The 16,152-nt window shown below is 49.7% G+C and overlaps 1 protein-coding gene across 1 annotated transcript in view; it reads left to right on the top strand.

Annotated features, from left to right (window-relative positions):
* LOC119402432 (ATP-binding cassette sub-family C member 3) overlaps positions 1-15,834 on the top strand; it is a 311,062-nt gene extending 295,228 nt beyond the window's left edge. The window contains exon 23 of the mRNA XM_037669579.2: positions 15,545-15,834. Within this exon, the coding sequence (XP_037525507.1) occupies positions 15,545-15,656 (112 nt within the window). The 3' untranslated portion in view covers positions 15,657-15,834. The remainder of the gene's footprint in view (positions 1-15,544) is intronic.
* The last annotated feature ends 318 nt before the right edge of the window (positions 15,835-16,152 follow it).

The raw sequence follows: 16,152 nt of genomic DNA on the forward strand, positions 1-16,152 counted from the left end.
ACACAAATTTCCCTAGTCGTCATGCTTGCGGCTTCAAACATACTTGTGGCTTTGTTTATTGCTGTGTTTTGGCGTTCGTTTCGGATAAAAGAACAGACCGTTGTGAACTTCGTGACCAGGTTTGATTTGGTGAGCCTAAAAAAGTTAAACTGGTGAAGTGGAACTGCTGACTTTTGCTGAACTTCGTTTTGCGACAAAGCGGATGCAGGCGACGCGGCGCCAAACGGAGCCGAAAGAACGAAGTTTTGTGTACTACCCATCATTCCCATGCTGGCTGAAGCGTCATGCGTTGCAGCTCCCATAGACACTAGCGCCAGAGTTCCCTATAGTAAGTATTGTAGGAAACTCTATGGATTTGCGCTTGGCGTAGCGTCGCCGGCTCGACGTGACGAAACGCAACGTCCTCGCGCGAGCGCGTCGGGAAAGTCGGAGTATAACAGTGCCTTATCAGATTACTCGACGGCCGGCGACTGTTCTCGCCTCTATCAGTGCGCAGCGTGTATCGCTTGTGCATTGAGTTTTGATTTCCTGGGCATAAGTTCGACCAAATAAAGAGATTCGTATTTCCCAGTCTTGCTGCAGCATTCTTCACCGTCACAAGCACGTGACAAACTATCCATAGTGGTGCGAATAACGATGCTGTTGCTGGCTGGCCAAATTGCTCAAATAGTCGCGATAGTCTACTATCAGCTTCGCCTAATTTATGAGCAAATTTTTCCCGAAAGAAATTATTTGCGCAGTGAAAATGGCGGCATATGTCCATCAATAAATTGATATTTAAAAGCAACCAGTTACATCTTACAATTACCAAACTTTGTTCTTGATCATTTTTTTACTATGAAATCATAAAATGCAATCTAAAACTGAAACCGCGCAGTTCCACCCCATGCAACGGCTTCGTTTCCGCTACGGCTGAATAGTTTGACTTTATGATCATGTGTCAGCGAAGAACTCTGGTGAAGAACACAAGCAGGTCAACTTTCCTGCTCTTCAGCCTGCTCCTCCGGCTCCACTATGTACCACGCGCGCGGGAAACCAAGTTTATTCTGCAATGAGTTCGCGCTGTTGATTTTAAACTATCGATAGTACTTACTATCGATAGCGCTACCGATAGTATCTTTTACCATCGATTGTTCCCTAGTGACTCAGCTATCGATAGTATCGATAGTACCATCGATAGTTCTGCATCACTACTGCTATCGCGCTGCTTTCAATGGCCTCTTAATTTTGGGAAACAGCCAGTAGACGCAGGGGGCCATATCAGGAGCCTGTTGAACTACACGAGTCTGGTTTTTCACCAAGAAGTCTGAATCAAGTGCGAGTAATTTGCTGGAGCATTGTCGTGATGGATGCGCCGATTTCCTGTTGACCACAACTCCGGTCTCTTGCGCCGCACAGCATCACGTAGGCGACGGAGGACATCCTTGCTGTACCCTTTGGTGCGTACTCGTGGTGTACCACACAACGGGAGTCAAAGAAAGCAGTCGGCATCGCTTTGACGTTGCTGCGCTCTTGGCGGGCCTTCTTTAGTCTTGGTGACGTGGAAAGCTTCCACTGTGACGACTGGGATTTGATTTCCGGGTCATACCCGTATACCCAAGACTCATCACCAGTGACTATGGTTTTCATGAAGTCGGGGTCACTGTTTGTGGAATCCAGCATGTCCTGTGAGACTTCAACACCATTTTACTGTTGCTTCACCGTGAGTAGCTTCGGCGTGAATTTCGCCGAAACTGTCAAGGCCAAATCTTCGGTCATAATGGAATGTGTAGAAAAAGTGCTGATGCCCACCTCTTCCGCAATTTCTCGGATAGTCACACGACGGTCCCGCATCACCACAGCGTTCGCTTCGGCAATGACCTCGTCATTTCGGCATGTTCATGGCCGACCGGAGCGTGGCTCGCTCTCCACCAATATGCGGCCGTCTTTAAACCGGTTGTACCAATCCTTAATCTGTGTGCTCCTCATAGCATCGTCACCGAAAGCCGTCTGAATCTTCCGAATGGTTTCCACTTGGCTGTCCCCAGTAAAATTTGATGCAGTAGCGCTGCTTCAGTCGCTCCATCATTTTCCTTGCAATGAAAAACCGACGAGAGTACTGCGCACTACCTCACTCAAACGCTGCGTCCCAGCGACTGACGCTGTCGGCAGGCGGGAAGAAATTCGCGCATGCGCACGAAGGTTCAAGGTCGGCTAATGCAAGTGCGCTTGTTTCATATCCATCAAGTGCTCACAAAAAAATAAGGTGGAATACTTTTCTAACAGCCCTCGTGTACAAAACTCGGAGTCATACAGCCTTCTCAAATCCTTGATCACCTGTGGTATTGGCGAAGAAAAAAGATGGCTCCATTTGATTTTGCGTGGACTAGCGCCACTTAAATAATATTACAAAAAAAGAAGTCTATCTGCTGCCGCGAGTAGACGATGCTCTTTACTGTTTACAAGACGCAGAGTTTTTCACTTCCCTGGATCTGCGTTCTGGATATTGGCAGGTACCAATCGCTGAGTGTGATCGCCCCAAAACAGCCTTTGTAACGCCTGTTGGCCTATAGGAGTTCAACGTCATGCCGTTTGGGCTCAGCAACGTGTCTGCCACATTCGAGCGCATGATCAATACCGTCCGTCGAGGCCACAAGTGGAAGATCTGCCTTTGTTGTTATCTGGACGACATAGTCATGTATTCAACCGATCTCCAGACACACCTTGCTCATCTGCACGACAGTCTCACGTGCCTCACTTCTGCAGATCTACAACTCAACATCAAGAAGTGCCGCTTTGCCGAGCGGAAGGCAACCATCTTGGGACATGTCATCTCAAGACGGCATTTTTCCGGAACCTGATAATCTACGGGATGTCGCCGACTTCCCAAAACCCGCATCCATCAAAGCCTCAGAAGGTTATCGGCCTGTGCTCGTATTTTCGTAGCTTCGTGCATAACTTGGCGTCCATCATCGCAGCTTTGTCGATTCTGCTTACCACCTGTAAATGTATACCTGCGTGGTCACCTGAGTGTGATACGCATTTCACCAGTTGCGCCGCCTGTTGACCCCATCCTTCGCCACTACGACCCGACTGCTCCCACGGAAATTCACACCGACGCCAGTGTTGGCACAACGGAAAGACGCTCAAGGTGAATACGTCGTCGCTTATGCGAGTCGTGCTCTGAAGAAGGCAGAATTCAACTATTCCGTGACAGAGAAGGAGTGCTGGGCGATAATTTGGGCACTGACCAAGTTTCGCCCTTACCTTTACGGCCGTTCATTCGACGTTGTTACACACCACCACGCCCTATGGTGGCTTTCTACATTGAAAGACCCGTCGGGACGCTTGGGCCATTGGGCACTTCGCTTACAAGAATGACATTCGTGTCGTATATCGTTATGGTCGCAAGCACGCAGATGCTGATGCGCTCTCCCGCTCACCAGTGACACCAGATGTGCCTCTTCTATCACCCCTTTCACTACCTTGTCACCACTCAGCGCCACTGACATGCTTTCGGAGCAGCGCAAGGACCCATCACTTGCAACGCTGCTTGGCTACTTTACCGATTCGTCTGTTATCCATTCGACGAGAGCGCTACGCCGCCAAGCAGTGCACTTTTCCATGCGCGACAACATCCTGTGCCGCCGCAACTACATGCCAGGCAGTCGAAAGCGGCTCCTTTCTGTCCCTCGTCATATGCGCTCTGACATCTGCGCGAATTTCCATGCAGATCCCTAATGTGCTCACGCCGGCGTCCTGAAAACTTACGCAAGGCTACGTCAGCGATATTACTGGAGTGGAATGTACCGATTTCTGCAGAAATACGTCCAGTCTTGCACTACATGTGAACGAGGCAAGGCACCTACGCGACACCTTACTGGATCGTTGCAGCCGATCCCCTGCCCGGCTCGCCCATTTGACCGCGTTGGTATCGACCTCTACGGCTCCCTACCGTATAGCGGTTCTGGAAACCGGTAAATCATTGTCGGCGTCGATGACCTGACACGCTACGCCGATACTGCAGCTCTCCCGACAACGACCGCTCGCGAAGTTGCTTTTTTCATCCTTTGCAACTTCGTTCTTCGCCACGGTGCTCCGCGAGAAGGGGTCGTGAAGGGGTCGTGTGTTCCTGTCGGGTGTCATCCAAGCACTCCTCGCTGAATGAAACATCATTCACCGGAAATCGACCGCCTGCTGTCCACAGACAAATGGTCTTACGAGTGGTTCAATCGCACACTCGACGATATATGTTGAGGATGTATACCACGAACGACCACACCAACTGGGACACCGTACTCGCTTTTCTTACCTTCGCATACAACACCGCGACTACCGGCTTTTCCCCCTTCTTTCTCTTGTATGGGCGCGAGCCTTCCCACCCACTGGATACCATACTCCCGTACCGGCTTGATGCCTCCGAGCGCTCTAAAATTTCTGAAGTCGCCCGATACGCCGAAGACTGCCGTCAGTTGGCTCGTTCCCTGACTAGCGAAGCTCAAGGTCCAGAAAAAATACATGACGACATCAATCATCCAGCTCCCGCGTTTCCTGCTGGCTCCCTTGTTTGGCTATGGGTACCACCACACGTTCCTGGCCTCTCTTCTAAACTTCTGGCGCGGTACCAAGGTCCATACCGTGTCACTGAAGTCACCTCGCCGGTGAACTACATCGTTGAGCCCCTCACACAATCGCCGGACTTGCGCCGTCGTGGACGTGAGACCGTACACATCAACCGTCTAAAGCCGCATTTTACCCACTCCCTGAATCGCCAGGATGGCTACGCTTCACCCCCGGGGACACTTGTAGTGGTGCAGACGGGTATGCGGAAGAAGACGACAACCACCGGTGCCCCGATTGCGCGAGAGCCGGTGCTGTTTTCTGGCCTTGTAGTGCTTGCCCATACTGTCATTATTCATCAGTACACGATTTAATTGCATCAGTAAACCCCATCAATAAAGCTCATCGCAGTCGTTGTTTTTTTTTACGTGCATCCTGCGAAAGGCATGCATTCCCATGTGATGTAGTAGAGCGTCGGTGTGCTCGCACACCATCGGCATATATGTATTTGTATGCTGTGCGGTAGTACGTGTGTAATCTATGAATGTTTGACAAAAATTACTTAGCGAAATAAAAACACGGCACACAAGAGACACACGCTACTTGCAACTGTTTATTCCACAATGTTGTCATTAAACATATATATATATATATATATATATATATATATATATATATATATATATATATATATATATATATATATATATATACCCTGGCACATGCACAGGTGCGTTCAATGGAAAAAAAGAAACGAGAAATGAAAGTAACATATTTCCTATCTCATATACGTGTCGAGGCATTCGTGTGCAGAGTGACGGAAGGTTCGCTAACGCACCCCGCCCTCGTCTTCTTAATGAGAAATCCCTCCAGTAACAGGTGAGCTTGTTCGTTGCGGCTTTTGCCAAGAATCTCTGCCTCGCCAAACAATGCCTCACAACCACAAGAGTTCACGTGGTCTGCTAAGTGCGTTTGTTCCTTCTTTTTTATGTTCAGGGCACGCTGTCTGAAACGGTGATTTGCACACCGTCCGGTTTGGAAATAACGACGCCGCAGGTGCATTTCACGTAAGGCGAAAGGTGCTTTTCTTGGTATCCTCGCCTTGTTGCTTTTGCCGCAGTTATGCGAGGGCAAAGGCGGGCGAGCTTGTTGGGGGCAGAGAATACCACTCCAACGTCGTGCTTATTCGCAACCTTGTCGAGGTTATGCTAAACCTTATGCGTATAGAGGACAATTACTAGAGCACGTTTCTTTCGGGTGAAGTCACTGGCGTCTGTATTTATGCGTTGTTTTGCACTTCTGCAACAGGCTTTCAGCAGGATATACTGTTGGGCGAGTTGGTAATTCATTCTGGAAACAAATAGCGCGAAAACAGTTTTTAGATATTAATTGCGGTTTTTAGATATTAATTTTGAATATTCGGGACTACACGTGTGCCGGCCGTATCGGCGTCGGGCAAAGAAGGGGATTTCACCTTTCGACTCGTCTCACTCCCAGACAGTAAAAAGAGCCATAGCATCATAATTAGAGACGTGAGTTGGGCTAGTTGGTGCGTGTTAACTGCAGACATGACTGAATAGCGCAAAAATAAACCACAGACAAGGTAGAGGCGACAGACAGGACGGAGCGCAAACTTCAACTGAGCATTTATTTACACAAAAACACGAAAACACCAGCTGCGCACGAGGTTGCGCAACACGCAAAACATCACTCAAAGACACTCCCAAAACGTCACTTACTTAACACTTCCCATGCTTACGCAACCCACACGTGCCACACCTAACCAAACGTTTCCATGCGCATATTTCTTTCTAAGTAAATGCATTCTTTATTGCTGAGAGCCAGTGACGGTGCACTCACACACCGATCACCCGCTTTTCATATGCAAAAAGCCTCGAAAATTTCTCTGTCTGCTTGCCCTCTCAACCGCATGAGCACACGAGTGCAGTTAAACTGCGCTGTACACATACATATTCGGCAATGGTCCGCGAGATGTCCGGCAGCCGCGACAGCGCTGACAGCTAGCGGCACGGTGTTCCCTCAAACGGTCGTTTAAGCAACGACCCGTCTGACCAATGTAGAGCTTACCGCATGACTTCAAAATTGTTGCTTGTTCGGCAAGTTGGTACATGCTTAAATTCGACAAAAGCCACTAAAACGTCGAAAAAGGAAGAAAACTGAGAGGCAGGAGCAGAGGCAGTGAACACAGTCTCTGCTCCTGCCTCTCAGTTTTCTTCCTTTTTCGACGTTTTTAGTGGCTTTTGTCGAATTATCGCATGACAGTGGAATCATGTAAGCCACTGCAACGGAGCATTCTGCGAACTGTGTGGCATGCTGTTTTACACAGGCGCGAACACCCTCCACGGCATTCACCATGGGGCACATCCCGGAGAGTTTTTTTCGGCGCAGTGAAAACTGCTGAAACGCCGCACTTCAGTGCTGCCCTTTTGAGTCGGTGCGACACTTCGTCAGGTGCGTCATGTACCGGTGCCGTACATGCACAAAGTGTCGCACCGACTCAAAAGGGCAGCACTGAAAAAAAAGAAGGAACGAACGCACTTAGCAGATCACGTGAACTCTTGTGGTTGTGAGGCATTGTTTGGCGAGGCAGAGATATTTGGCAAAAGCCGCAATGAACAAGCCCGCTTGTTACTGGAGGGATTTCCCATTAAGAAGACGGGGGCGGGGTGCGTTAGCGAACCTTCCGTCACTCTGCACTCGAATGAATTTAGATTCCTCGACACGTATATGAGATAGGAAATATGTTATCTTCTAGCATGGTCGACAGCTGGGCTAGTTCGTAAGGTTCCATAATATTTAAAGCAGCGCAAAATACGGGACGAAGGACAAGAAGTTGACACACAAACGCTTACTCGCAACTGGCAGGCTTATTAGAAGAACCAAGAAGAAGAAGAAAACAAACAGAAGGTGACTCAAATGATCTGTGCAGTGGCCGCCCCGTGGGGAGCATGATAACACGCGCAAAGGCAAGAAAAACCAAAAGACCCAAGGAACAACGATAGCTAAACAGACTTCCGTCTTAATACCAGGTAGTCATCAACAACGTAAGCCAGCAAAAACAAGAAAAACAAAAAAAACACAAAAGCCAAAAGCATCTATCTACCCCGCCTCCAAAAAAAATTTGCAGTGGCTTAGCTCGGCTATGCCAGGATATACATAGCGTTAGCAAAGGTTCAGCTGATTCTGAGCTTTCCAGATTGTCTAGGATTAGCTTGAGTGTCATGCTTACTGCTGCTCCAATGGCACACACACGGTATACGTATTATGAGGCACATGCATATTTATTTTTGCTCAACGTCAGGTTGCTTCTTCATTCTTCGTACGCTGAGCCGCTAATTGCAGGCAACTACTTCGGGATCCGATGACATAAGCTTCCCGGCTCTTGCGCTCTCCTTCTCCACGGCGTTACCCACCTGCAAACGCTAAAGCAAACGCCAGTCAGAAGCGCTATCAAGCGGCACCAGCGCATTGTCAGACGGCGACTGCACAGCGAAGGCGAATAGCTGCGCGCGCCATGGCTACGACGTCACCCCTTTCGAATGCGCAGAGCAGCAGCGGCGAGTCGCGCGCGCCGGCGCAAGTCTGTCTGCCCGGCTACGACGCCACTCCTCCCGCTCTCCGCCACCAGCAGCGGCGAGCCGCGCGAAAACGAAAAGTAAGCACCGCCTCCTTCGCACTCCCTGAAAGAGAGAACGGCGCGCCTGGACGACGGACGGTGCCTGGGAGGCGAACAAAAGGCACTATACACAGTACACACAAAGAAGGGATCCCGGCGGTGTACATTCCTGGAAACAGGCTGCGTTGTCAGGTGTGCTGTCAGGTGCAGGCGTTCCTTGCCTCGATAGCACCGTCGGAGCAGCGGACGGCCAGCTCCTAGTCGGGTCACAAAGCCACAAAGGAACCATACATACAATGAACGGATCACTGCTGCGCACATTCCTGAAAAGTGGCCGTGATGTCAGGTGTGTTGACAGTCGCAAGTCTTTCCTTGCCTGGGTGCGTCGCCGGCCCAGGTGACGGGCAGCTGCCGGCCGGGTCACAAATTCGCAGACACCGCATAGTCTGGGAAAGTGTGCAAAGTGTGCGATGAGGAAGCTCCGGCGCTCGGCTAATTGTTCGGTGCATCTCGCAGAAGCCTGAACAAAGCAGTGCACAAGCGACTGCCTCCTCCGAGCAGTCTAGACTGCAAATAGTTCATCTTCAGGCCATAAAACCGTCACAGTCAGCCAAGCGTGTCCAAGGCGATTGAAGAGGGAACTGACAGCCTTGAAGGGTTCAAGACACAAGTGCAGTGATGTCGCCGCATCTGGCGTGTTTCGGGGAACGTTGAGGTCGAAGAAAGCAGGGCTGATGCCGCCATACCATTCCGACGATCCAGCGGCGCCAAGCCGTGAAGTCCGATCATAACAGCCCTGAAGTCTGCTATTACCAAGTCTTGTACGCATGGTTTGGAGCGCAATTTCTGCTTACAGATTCAGCGGCTAAAAAATGCAGGTTTCAAAAGGTCTTTTCTGGCTAGTTGCCGTGAAAGGCTGTTGAAATGGGTCAAAAATCGAAATTGTCCCGACACCAGTGGTGGAAAGAAAAAATTACAGCATATCCACGGGTGAATGATGAAGAGCTTGGGCGAAGCTCCTGAAGCAATCATGGTTACACCGTGAAATGTTCAGTGGTTTCGCCTAGCAGTAATCAAAGCGATACGCCGCTTTGATTACTGCTGCCCTCGCTTGGCGGCAGCCTCTCGAGCTCGCACCTCGGGATCCTGCCGACGAGCACGAGACGCAGCGGCCTTCCGCACCCGGCGCTCCTCGTCGTCCATGGCCCGCCAAGCAGCACGATCCGGCAAGCGCACTCCTCCACGTACGGCGACGATCAAGGAGAATGAGAGATAACGGGCGCAGCAGCCAATCTGAGAGCAGCGGCACCTATAACGCCATCTAGCGTGCATTCACCCAACCGCCATATTGCACACATCTCTATGGGACAGTGCCATCTGGTATATCATCACCCAACTGCAGTTTGCATGCACCTCTATGGGACAGCGCCATCTATTGAATGATACGGGATACGCGACGCCGGGGGAACGCCGGACGGAGCGACGACCGACCAGGTGATGCTGTAAGGAACTTCGCCCCTAAAAATACGATAAGGTATCGCTTTTGCCTTATGTCCATAAACTTTCCCACGGCCTGAGCAATGTTGGCGAGAAATATGGTATTAAAATAGTGTTTTCTGCTCCAGAAAAGCTATATAGGATGTGCCCTCTTGTTAAGAAAAAAATGGAGGGCAGTGAAGAGAAACCTGACGGCTGTAACGTTAAGCATGTGTCCACATATGTACAGAGGCGTCCACTTCCACCTTGAACATCGCACCGTGCGACCAGCGCTCCGCGGAGCGCCTCTCGCGGGCGCTTGGCGAACTAGCACGCAAGCGCAGTGACAGCTGTAAGTGGGGGCTTCGCAGCGTCGTCTGCTAGAGCTCGGCGGCTCCGCCGAATCGCACTTGCTTTGCGGTAAAGCTAACTTCGCTTTTGCTATGCGCACGCAAATTGAGAATCCGGCACGGTTCTCGAGAAGCGCAGTGACTGCGCCTTGTTCCGTCCATCTTTTCCTCCTACTGTTTCCTTTATTTTCTGCATGCGATCTCACAGATAATAAAATTTGGCTCGTGCATGAGTAAAATTTCCAAGCCGCGCTGGAACTCCCACATCTAAGCTACTCAGCTGCTTTGTGCCTTACCAGGATGTTATCGCTGCTCTCGCGATTGTTTTTGGCCAGCCTAAATGTTAGGCGCCGCAGAATTGGCGGTAAAGACATTGTAAGGTCTGACAGAACAGCTTTAAATGTGCGAAAGATTCGATTCGCTAGTCACCTGAAAACAAAAGGATGTTAGCATTTTTCCAAATTCCGAGAAGTTACATAACATTCGCGTGTTGCTAGCACCGCTGGCTTCATGCGCTAGGGAACTAAACTCGCCAATACGCCGCTCTAATTTGCTCATTTGCAAACGTGTTTCTTCGTACCATTCATGCAGACAAATAAAGAAGCGTTCTAATCGAGTTTTCAGCTGAACTCATACCAGGCAATCAGCGCACCAAAGAAGCGCCGCTGACAAATCTGTACTTCTGTAAGCAGGCGCTGAATAAAGCTTCGCTCCCTTTTTATCGCTTGGCGATCGAAGGCCAGCGTATGGCTTTATATCTTTCTTGGCTCAAAACTTAAGCAGAACGCGGAATGTTTTCGGTAAGCCTTCCATTCGCAGTGCAGTCAAACTTCTTTTTTAAAAAATGCCAGGCCTGCGCTGAAACCGCAGCACAGTCACAGCGAAAGCTGGAAGAGCGGCGTTTCTAGAGCCCGTTTTAAGCTCTCTTGGGGCGACAATACAAGTACACTAGAAAGGTACCCACTACGCCATAAATCACAATTTTTCTGAAGTTGGGAAGCACCTACTAAGCCATTATTCGTTATTCAGCGGAGAAGCGAGGCACCAGCTACACGTCTGTAAGGCATTATGTGCACTTTGTTGATGCGACGACTGATGACGATGAAGAATTATGGCTCATCCCTTTGTAATGGGTTGGAAGCTTTAAACGGCCCACCAGTTATGTAATTTGCCTTGGGTGACGCCCGGTCGCTATTTCCTTCTCCCGTCATGCTGTATACCATACGTTGACGTGGGAGAGAGACGGGGGGGGGGGCGAAAACTTCACTGAGACCCCGAGGAAATGGATCATGCGCTTATGGGCTTCCTTGGCAACCAATACTAGTTCACTTGCGAGGAACCAACTACGCTATAAATCATTGTAATTTTTGAGAAGTAAGGCAGCAGGCACTGTGCCATTTTTCGTCATTCTACGGAGAGCATTGGTACCTGCTAAACGCATGTAAGGCATTAGCGCACTTTGTTGATGCTGTGCCTGATGACGATGAAGAATTATGGCAGAGCCCTTGTAATGGGTTGGAAGCATTCAACAACCTACTCGTTGCGCAATTCGCATTGTGTGACGCCTGGTTACAGAATTCGCGTTGTGCGACGCTTGGTGCTTATTTTACTATTCAACCACGCTATATTGCATATGCTAGTGTGGTTCCTTCCCGACATGAAGCCTGTATAGGACCTTTTCGCAAAGCAGTTTCAAGCACCGGCATGGCTCAGAGGTTGAATACTGGGCTCCCACGCAGAGGGCCCAGGTTCGAACCTCGTTCCATCCTGGAAATTTTTTCTTATTTCCTTTTTTTTTCTTATTTCGAGCGATACTGGTTACGGACACCGGCGGCGGCGGCGGCGGCGGCGGCGGCAGCGGCGGCGGCAGCGGCAGCGGCGGCGGCGGCGGCGGCGGCGGCGGACAACTACGGCGCCAAAAACGGCCGGTGAAATGATCTCATAACAGCTTTCGCTGTAAAATTATTACCGACTTTGTCTCGCCAAAGTTTCAGCTGATGAGAACAATTGTGTGAGTCGCTGGAATATTCTAGCTGTTCGGCACAGAGCAGCTGAGTTGTAGGAGCGTCAGTGTGGCTTGGAGATTTTACTCACGCAGGGGCCATGGTTTATTATTTGTGAGATCGCATGCAGAAAACAAAGAAAACGAGGAGGAAAAACTGGACAGAACGAGGCGCAGTCGCAGCGCTTCTCGAGAACCGCGCCTGATTCTCGATTTCCGTGCGCATAGCAAGAGCGAAGTTAGCTTTACCGCAAAGCAAGCGCGATTCGGCGGAGCCGCCGCGCTCTAGCAGACGACGCTGCGAAGACCCCCACCTACAGCTGTTACTACGCTTGCGCGCTAGTTCCCCAAGCGCCCGCGAGAGGCGCTCCGTGGAGCGCTGGTCGCATGCATGTCGCATGGTGCGGTGTTCAAGGTAGAAGTGGACGCCTGTGTAAGCGCGGGTGGTGTACCAAATTCGGCTTACTTGCGGCAAATCGTGCGTGGGACAAAGCGGCAGGTGCATGAACGTTCGTTTAAAGGAACATAATCAGTCCTTCAAAAAGCCTAACACATCCCATCTAGCATCGCATTGTAATACTTGTGGCTGCTTTCCGGTCTTCGTAGATGCGGAAGTGCTTGCTAGGCGCACTAGCAAAGTAACCCGGCAAGTTATCGAGGCCTTTCACGTTGAAAGAATGGGAGACGTATGCGTGAGCCATCCGTCAATTTTCTTGACGGACAAAGAGTTTGCTCTTGGCTCGTGCATTATCCAGTGACTTGTTTGAATTTGTTCCAAAGAAGGTGCACGTGTTGTTCTCCTTTAATTTGCTTTACGGTCTTCTATGCCCAGTCTTGGTTTTCTCGGTTTGTTTTTCGAAATAAATCTTTCAGTAGCGAGACAGCGCCCGTCCTGTGCACTCTGTGTTCCTTTACGTCTCCGTCTTTAGCGCTGTATCAATCATGCATGCATTACAACTAGCCCAACTTTCCATTCTACTGCTGCATTTTATTACGTCTCTTGAAGCACGGAAGGTTCTTTTTTTATTGCGGCTAGTTTGATTACGAGTGATTAATTGTAGTCGGACTCTCTCACGTCATCGGGATCATTTCCAAAATGTCCCGCTCGTGGCGCTCATCGTGTGATACATTTAGCTTAATTTATCGGTAAGTAGGGCACTGCTGTTAATATTGCCGTTTTAGACGTTGTCATGCATTCAGCTTTCACTCTGGCATATTTAGTGTCCCTTTAATAGATGAAATGCCAGAATCTTGACAATTTCAACGCGCACAGCGGATTGTGGGGCGACTCGCGCAGCGATCCGCGAGGCCACTTAACTGAGCGGTTTCTTCTTTCCACCTACGCATGTTTAATAAACACGAAACAACGTGTTACAGCCTTTCCAACAAGACTCATTCTTCTATCTTAGTATTGCTTCTTCGGCTCTTTTACCTGAACTTCAATGGAAAGTCATTCAAAATTCTTACGGGAGATAACTTAGCAATAGTAATGTCATCACCAACAACGAGCGCATTTCCACCACAAGCCCCTCTGTGGAAGGGTGAATGTGCTGGCTGGAAAAAATTCCGGAATGTTACTTACCTTTCTTGGTTTGACATATATTCATTAAGCCTAAACGCTAGTTTTCAGTATTTGACCACCTTCTTGATTGATGCTGCCTTGCAATGTATTCCCAATGCAAGTGTTGTGACTTGTAAGCGTCGTGTACCGTCGTGGAACGGCGATTGCCGCAACGCTCGTAAGAAGCAGAACAAAGCATGGATCTTGCTGCGTGATTATTCCACTGCAGAGAGGGAGGTGTGAGAGGAATAAGGCGTGCTTGCAAACCTTCGTGCATGTGCGTCGGTGGGGCAGTGGGTAGAGCGCCGGGCACCTGTCGTCGCCGACCTCAGAGTTCGTAGGTCCGATTTTCAGGTCGTCCAAATCAACGAAACTCTTTCTTCTGTTTTTGCTTTGTCATCTGTTCGCGTACATTTGACTGACGTCACTTCCGTGACGGAAATGTCAGTGCAGTCTTGGTGGACCACGGCATAAAACACTTTCGTGTTAAATGAAAGAGAGAAACAAAGGCCACCCATCTCCGCACTTCCTGCAGTCTTGACACCAATAGTTTGAACCGGACTTAATTTTTCTAAGGTTGTAACAGAATATTGTGGCCTTCAATGACTGAGGTCCCCTGTTGCTTCGCTGAAGTTCACGTGTAGCTGCACCTCTGGGAAGTCCTCTGGCCTCAGATGCTCAAGCCGCCGGCGCGCAAGGAATGTTTGCGCTTCCCGCGTCCGCAGTTTCTCACGGCACTCAGGAGCACGTAGGTTCCGCTCGGCCTGACGGATTATCGCTGTCCCCACGACGTGCTAATTGGTCTTCTTGTTCACATATTCGTCAGCGTTTAAAAAACATAGAAAGCAGGCACAGGCTAGGAGCGCACCGACGTCTTCGGCGGTCGACGTGAGGTTCCGTTTGAAGTCCAAGTGGCATAACATCGCCCCGTGCGTCATATGTTCAATGAGCCAGTCAAAACGTGCAAAGGCGATGATCGCGGTTTAGGCGGAGAGGAAACGTGCCTGCCGTCTCCGTCGCCCGAAACGGGTTGGGAAAAGGGGTTGGGGGGAGGGAGGCTGGGTCGCTCGGGCAGTAACTGCCTACTTCGATCGGCCGGGGCGGTCACGCGCGCCCTATGTAGACATGTTGAAAGACCGGACGTGCAGACACAATCAATAGAGAAGACACCACAAACGGCGTTTGTAGTGTCTTAACTTGTGTGTTGTGTCCCTGTTTGCACGCCATATCTTTTAGCATGAATACGTACCAAATAGCTCAGCTCTCTGTTCTGCTGTCTAGACGGCGTTGCACACGGCTCAGGCGTTTGCGTGTGCTCCGTTCTCAATTAATTTTGGGGCTATGTTATTTCGAGTTCCGTGGTTCTTGTCTACGGCATGTACAGACATCAGCCTTCAAGCACGCTGTCGGAACCTATCACTTGTTACCGCACAACGTGACCGATCGCGACGTACGCGCTGGAACAAATAGGTGGTTTCTCTCGTGTGATATTCCGTGCCTCGCTTGTTTCCTTCCTTAAAAACTGCCCTTACTACATTGTTATCAGTAATGCTATGACAGGCTGATGGCGACTACGGCATTCTTAGCCCGGAAGTAGCGGGCGAGCAAAGAAGGGCATTACAGTGTGACAGAAAGGTGCCCAGAACATAAAAAAAATTTTAGAGTGCAGCATGCTTTACTGTGTAGGAAGTTCCTGCTCGTTGTCCCTGCTCAAGTCCCTGCTCGTGGTGAAATTGGAAATAGCATGTGGTGATAGCCCGTAAAAATGTTTGTGGATTATTTGGACAAGATAATCTAGACGCGCAAAAGCGTTATATGACCGCGTGCGGTAAGGATGGTGTTCTGGAGCTCGGTCTTGTAGCCACAACAGCTGTTTTCCTCTGCAGTACATAAAGTTGAAGCATTAGTGCCGAGAGCCGTGTAAAGCTGATGCTTTGGCGTTTTGTGCACGCACGTAACGCTCTCCCGTTGCCTTGCAGGATCATGGTGCTGGACCGCGGACAAATTGTGGAGTTCGACGCGCCGCGTGATCTCCTGAAGCAGGAGACGTCAGTCTTCTACCAGCTCGCCAAGGATGCCAACCTCGTATAGCCTCATGCTGAGAAGTTTTATTATTGGCTGTAGCTAGTGTTCTACCTTAGTCACTAATTTTAGATACCTTTAAGACAGCACCTCTACATTGGTTCAGGTTTATGTCGAAGGTGAATGGGCTTTTTAGTAGTTCATGTGCTCAGTGGTAAAGAAAATAAAGCGAATGAAGCTGACTGAATATTTGTGTGGCTGCATTTGACAGGTATGCTCTAAAGGGCCTTTGCACTGAGCTGATGATGGAGCGCTTATGTTTGCAAACTCGCTGCTTTTGACATGAAGATATGACGGTGCAGTTTCGGGAGCGGTGACGATAGTACCAATCAGCAATACAGGAGAACACTCACCCTAATTTCTTTGTTTCGCACTCACTCACGTTCCTACTCACGTGTACTCACACATACGTACTCTCTAACGTTTGTACATATTCTCGCACTCCAAACTACACACTCAGTCCATATTCAGGAGTACTCGCACCCCTACATCTTCACTCATGTTC

Source organism: Rhipicephalus sanguineus, chromosome 8 (genome assembly GCF_013339695.2).
Source record: "Rhipicephalus sanguineus isolate Rsan-2018 chromosome 8, BIME_Rsan_1.4, whole genome shotgun sequence".
Classification (NCBI taxonomy): domain Eukaryota; kingdom Metazoa; phylum Arthropoda; class Arachnida; order Ixodida; family Ixodidae; genus Rhipicephalus; species Rhipicephalus sanguineus.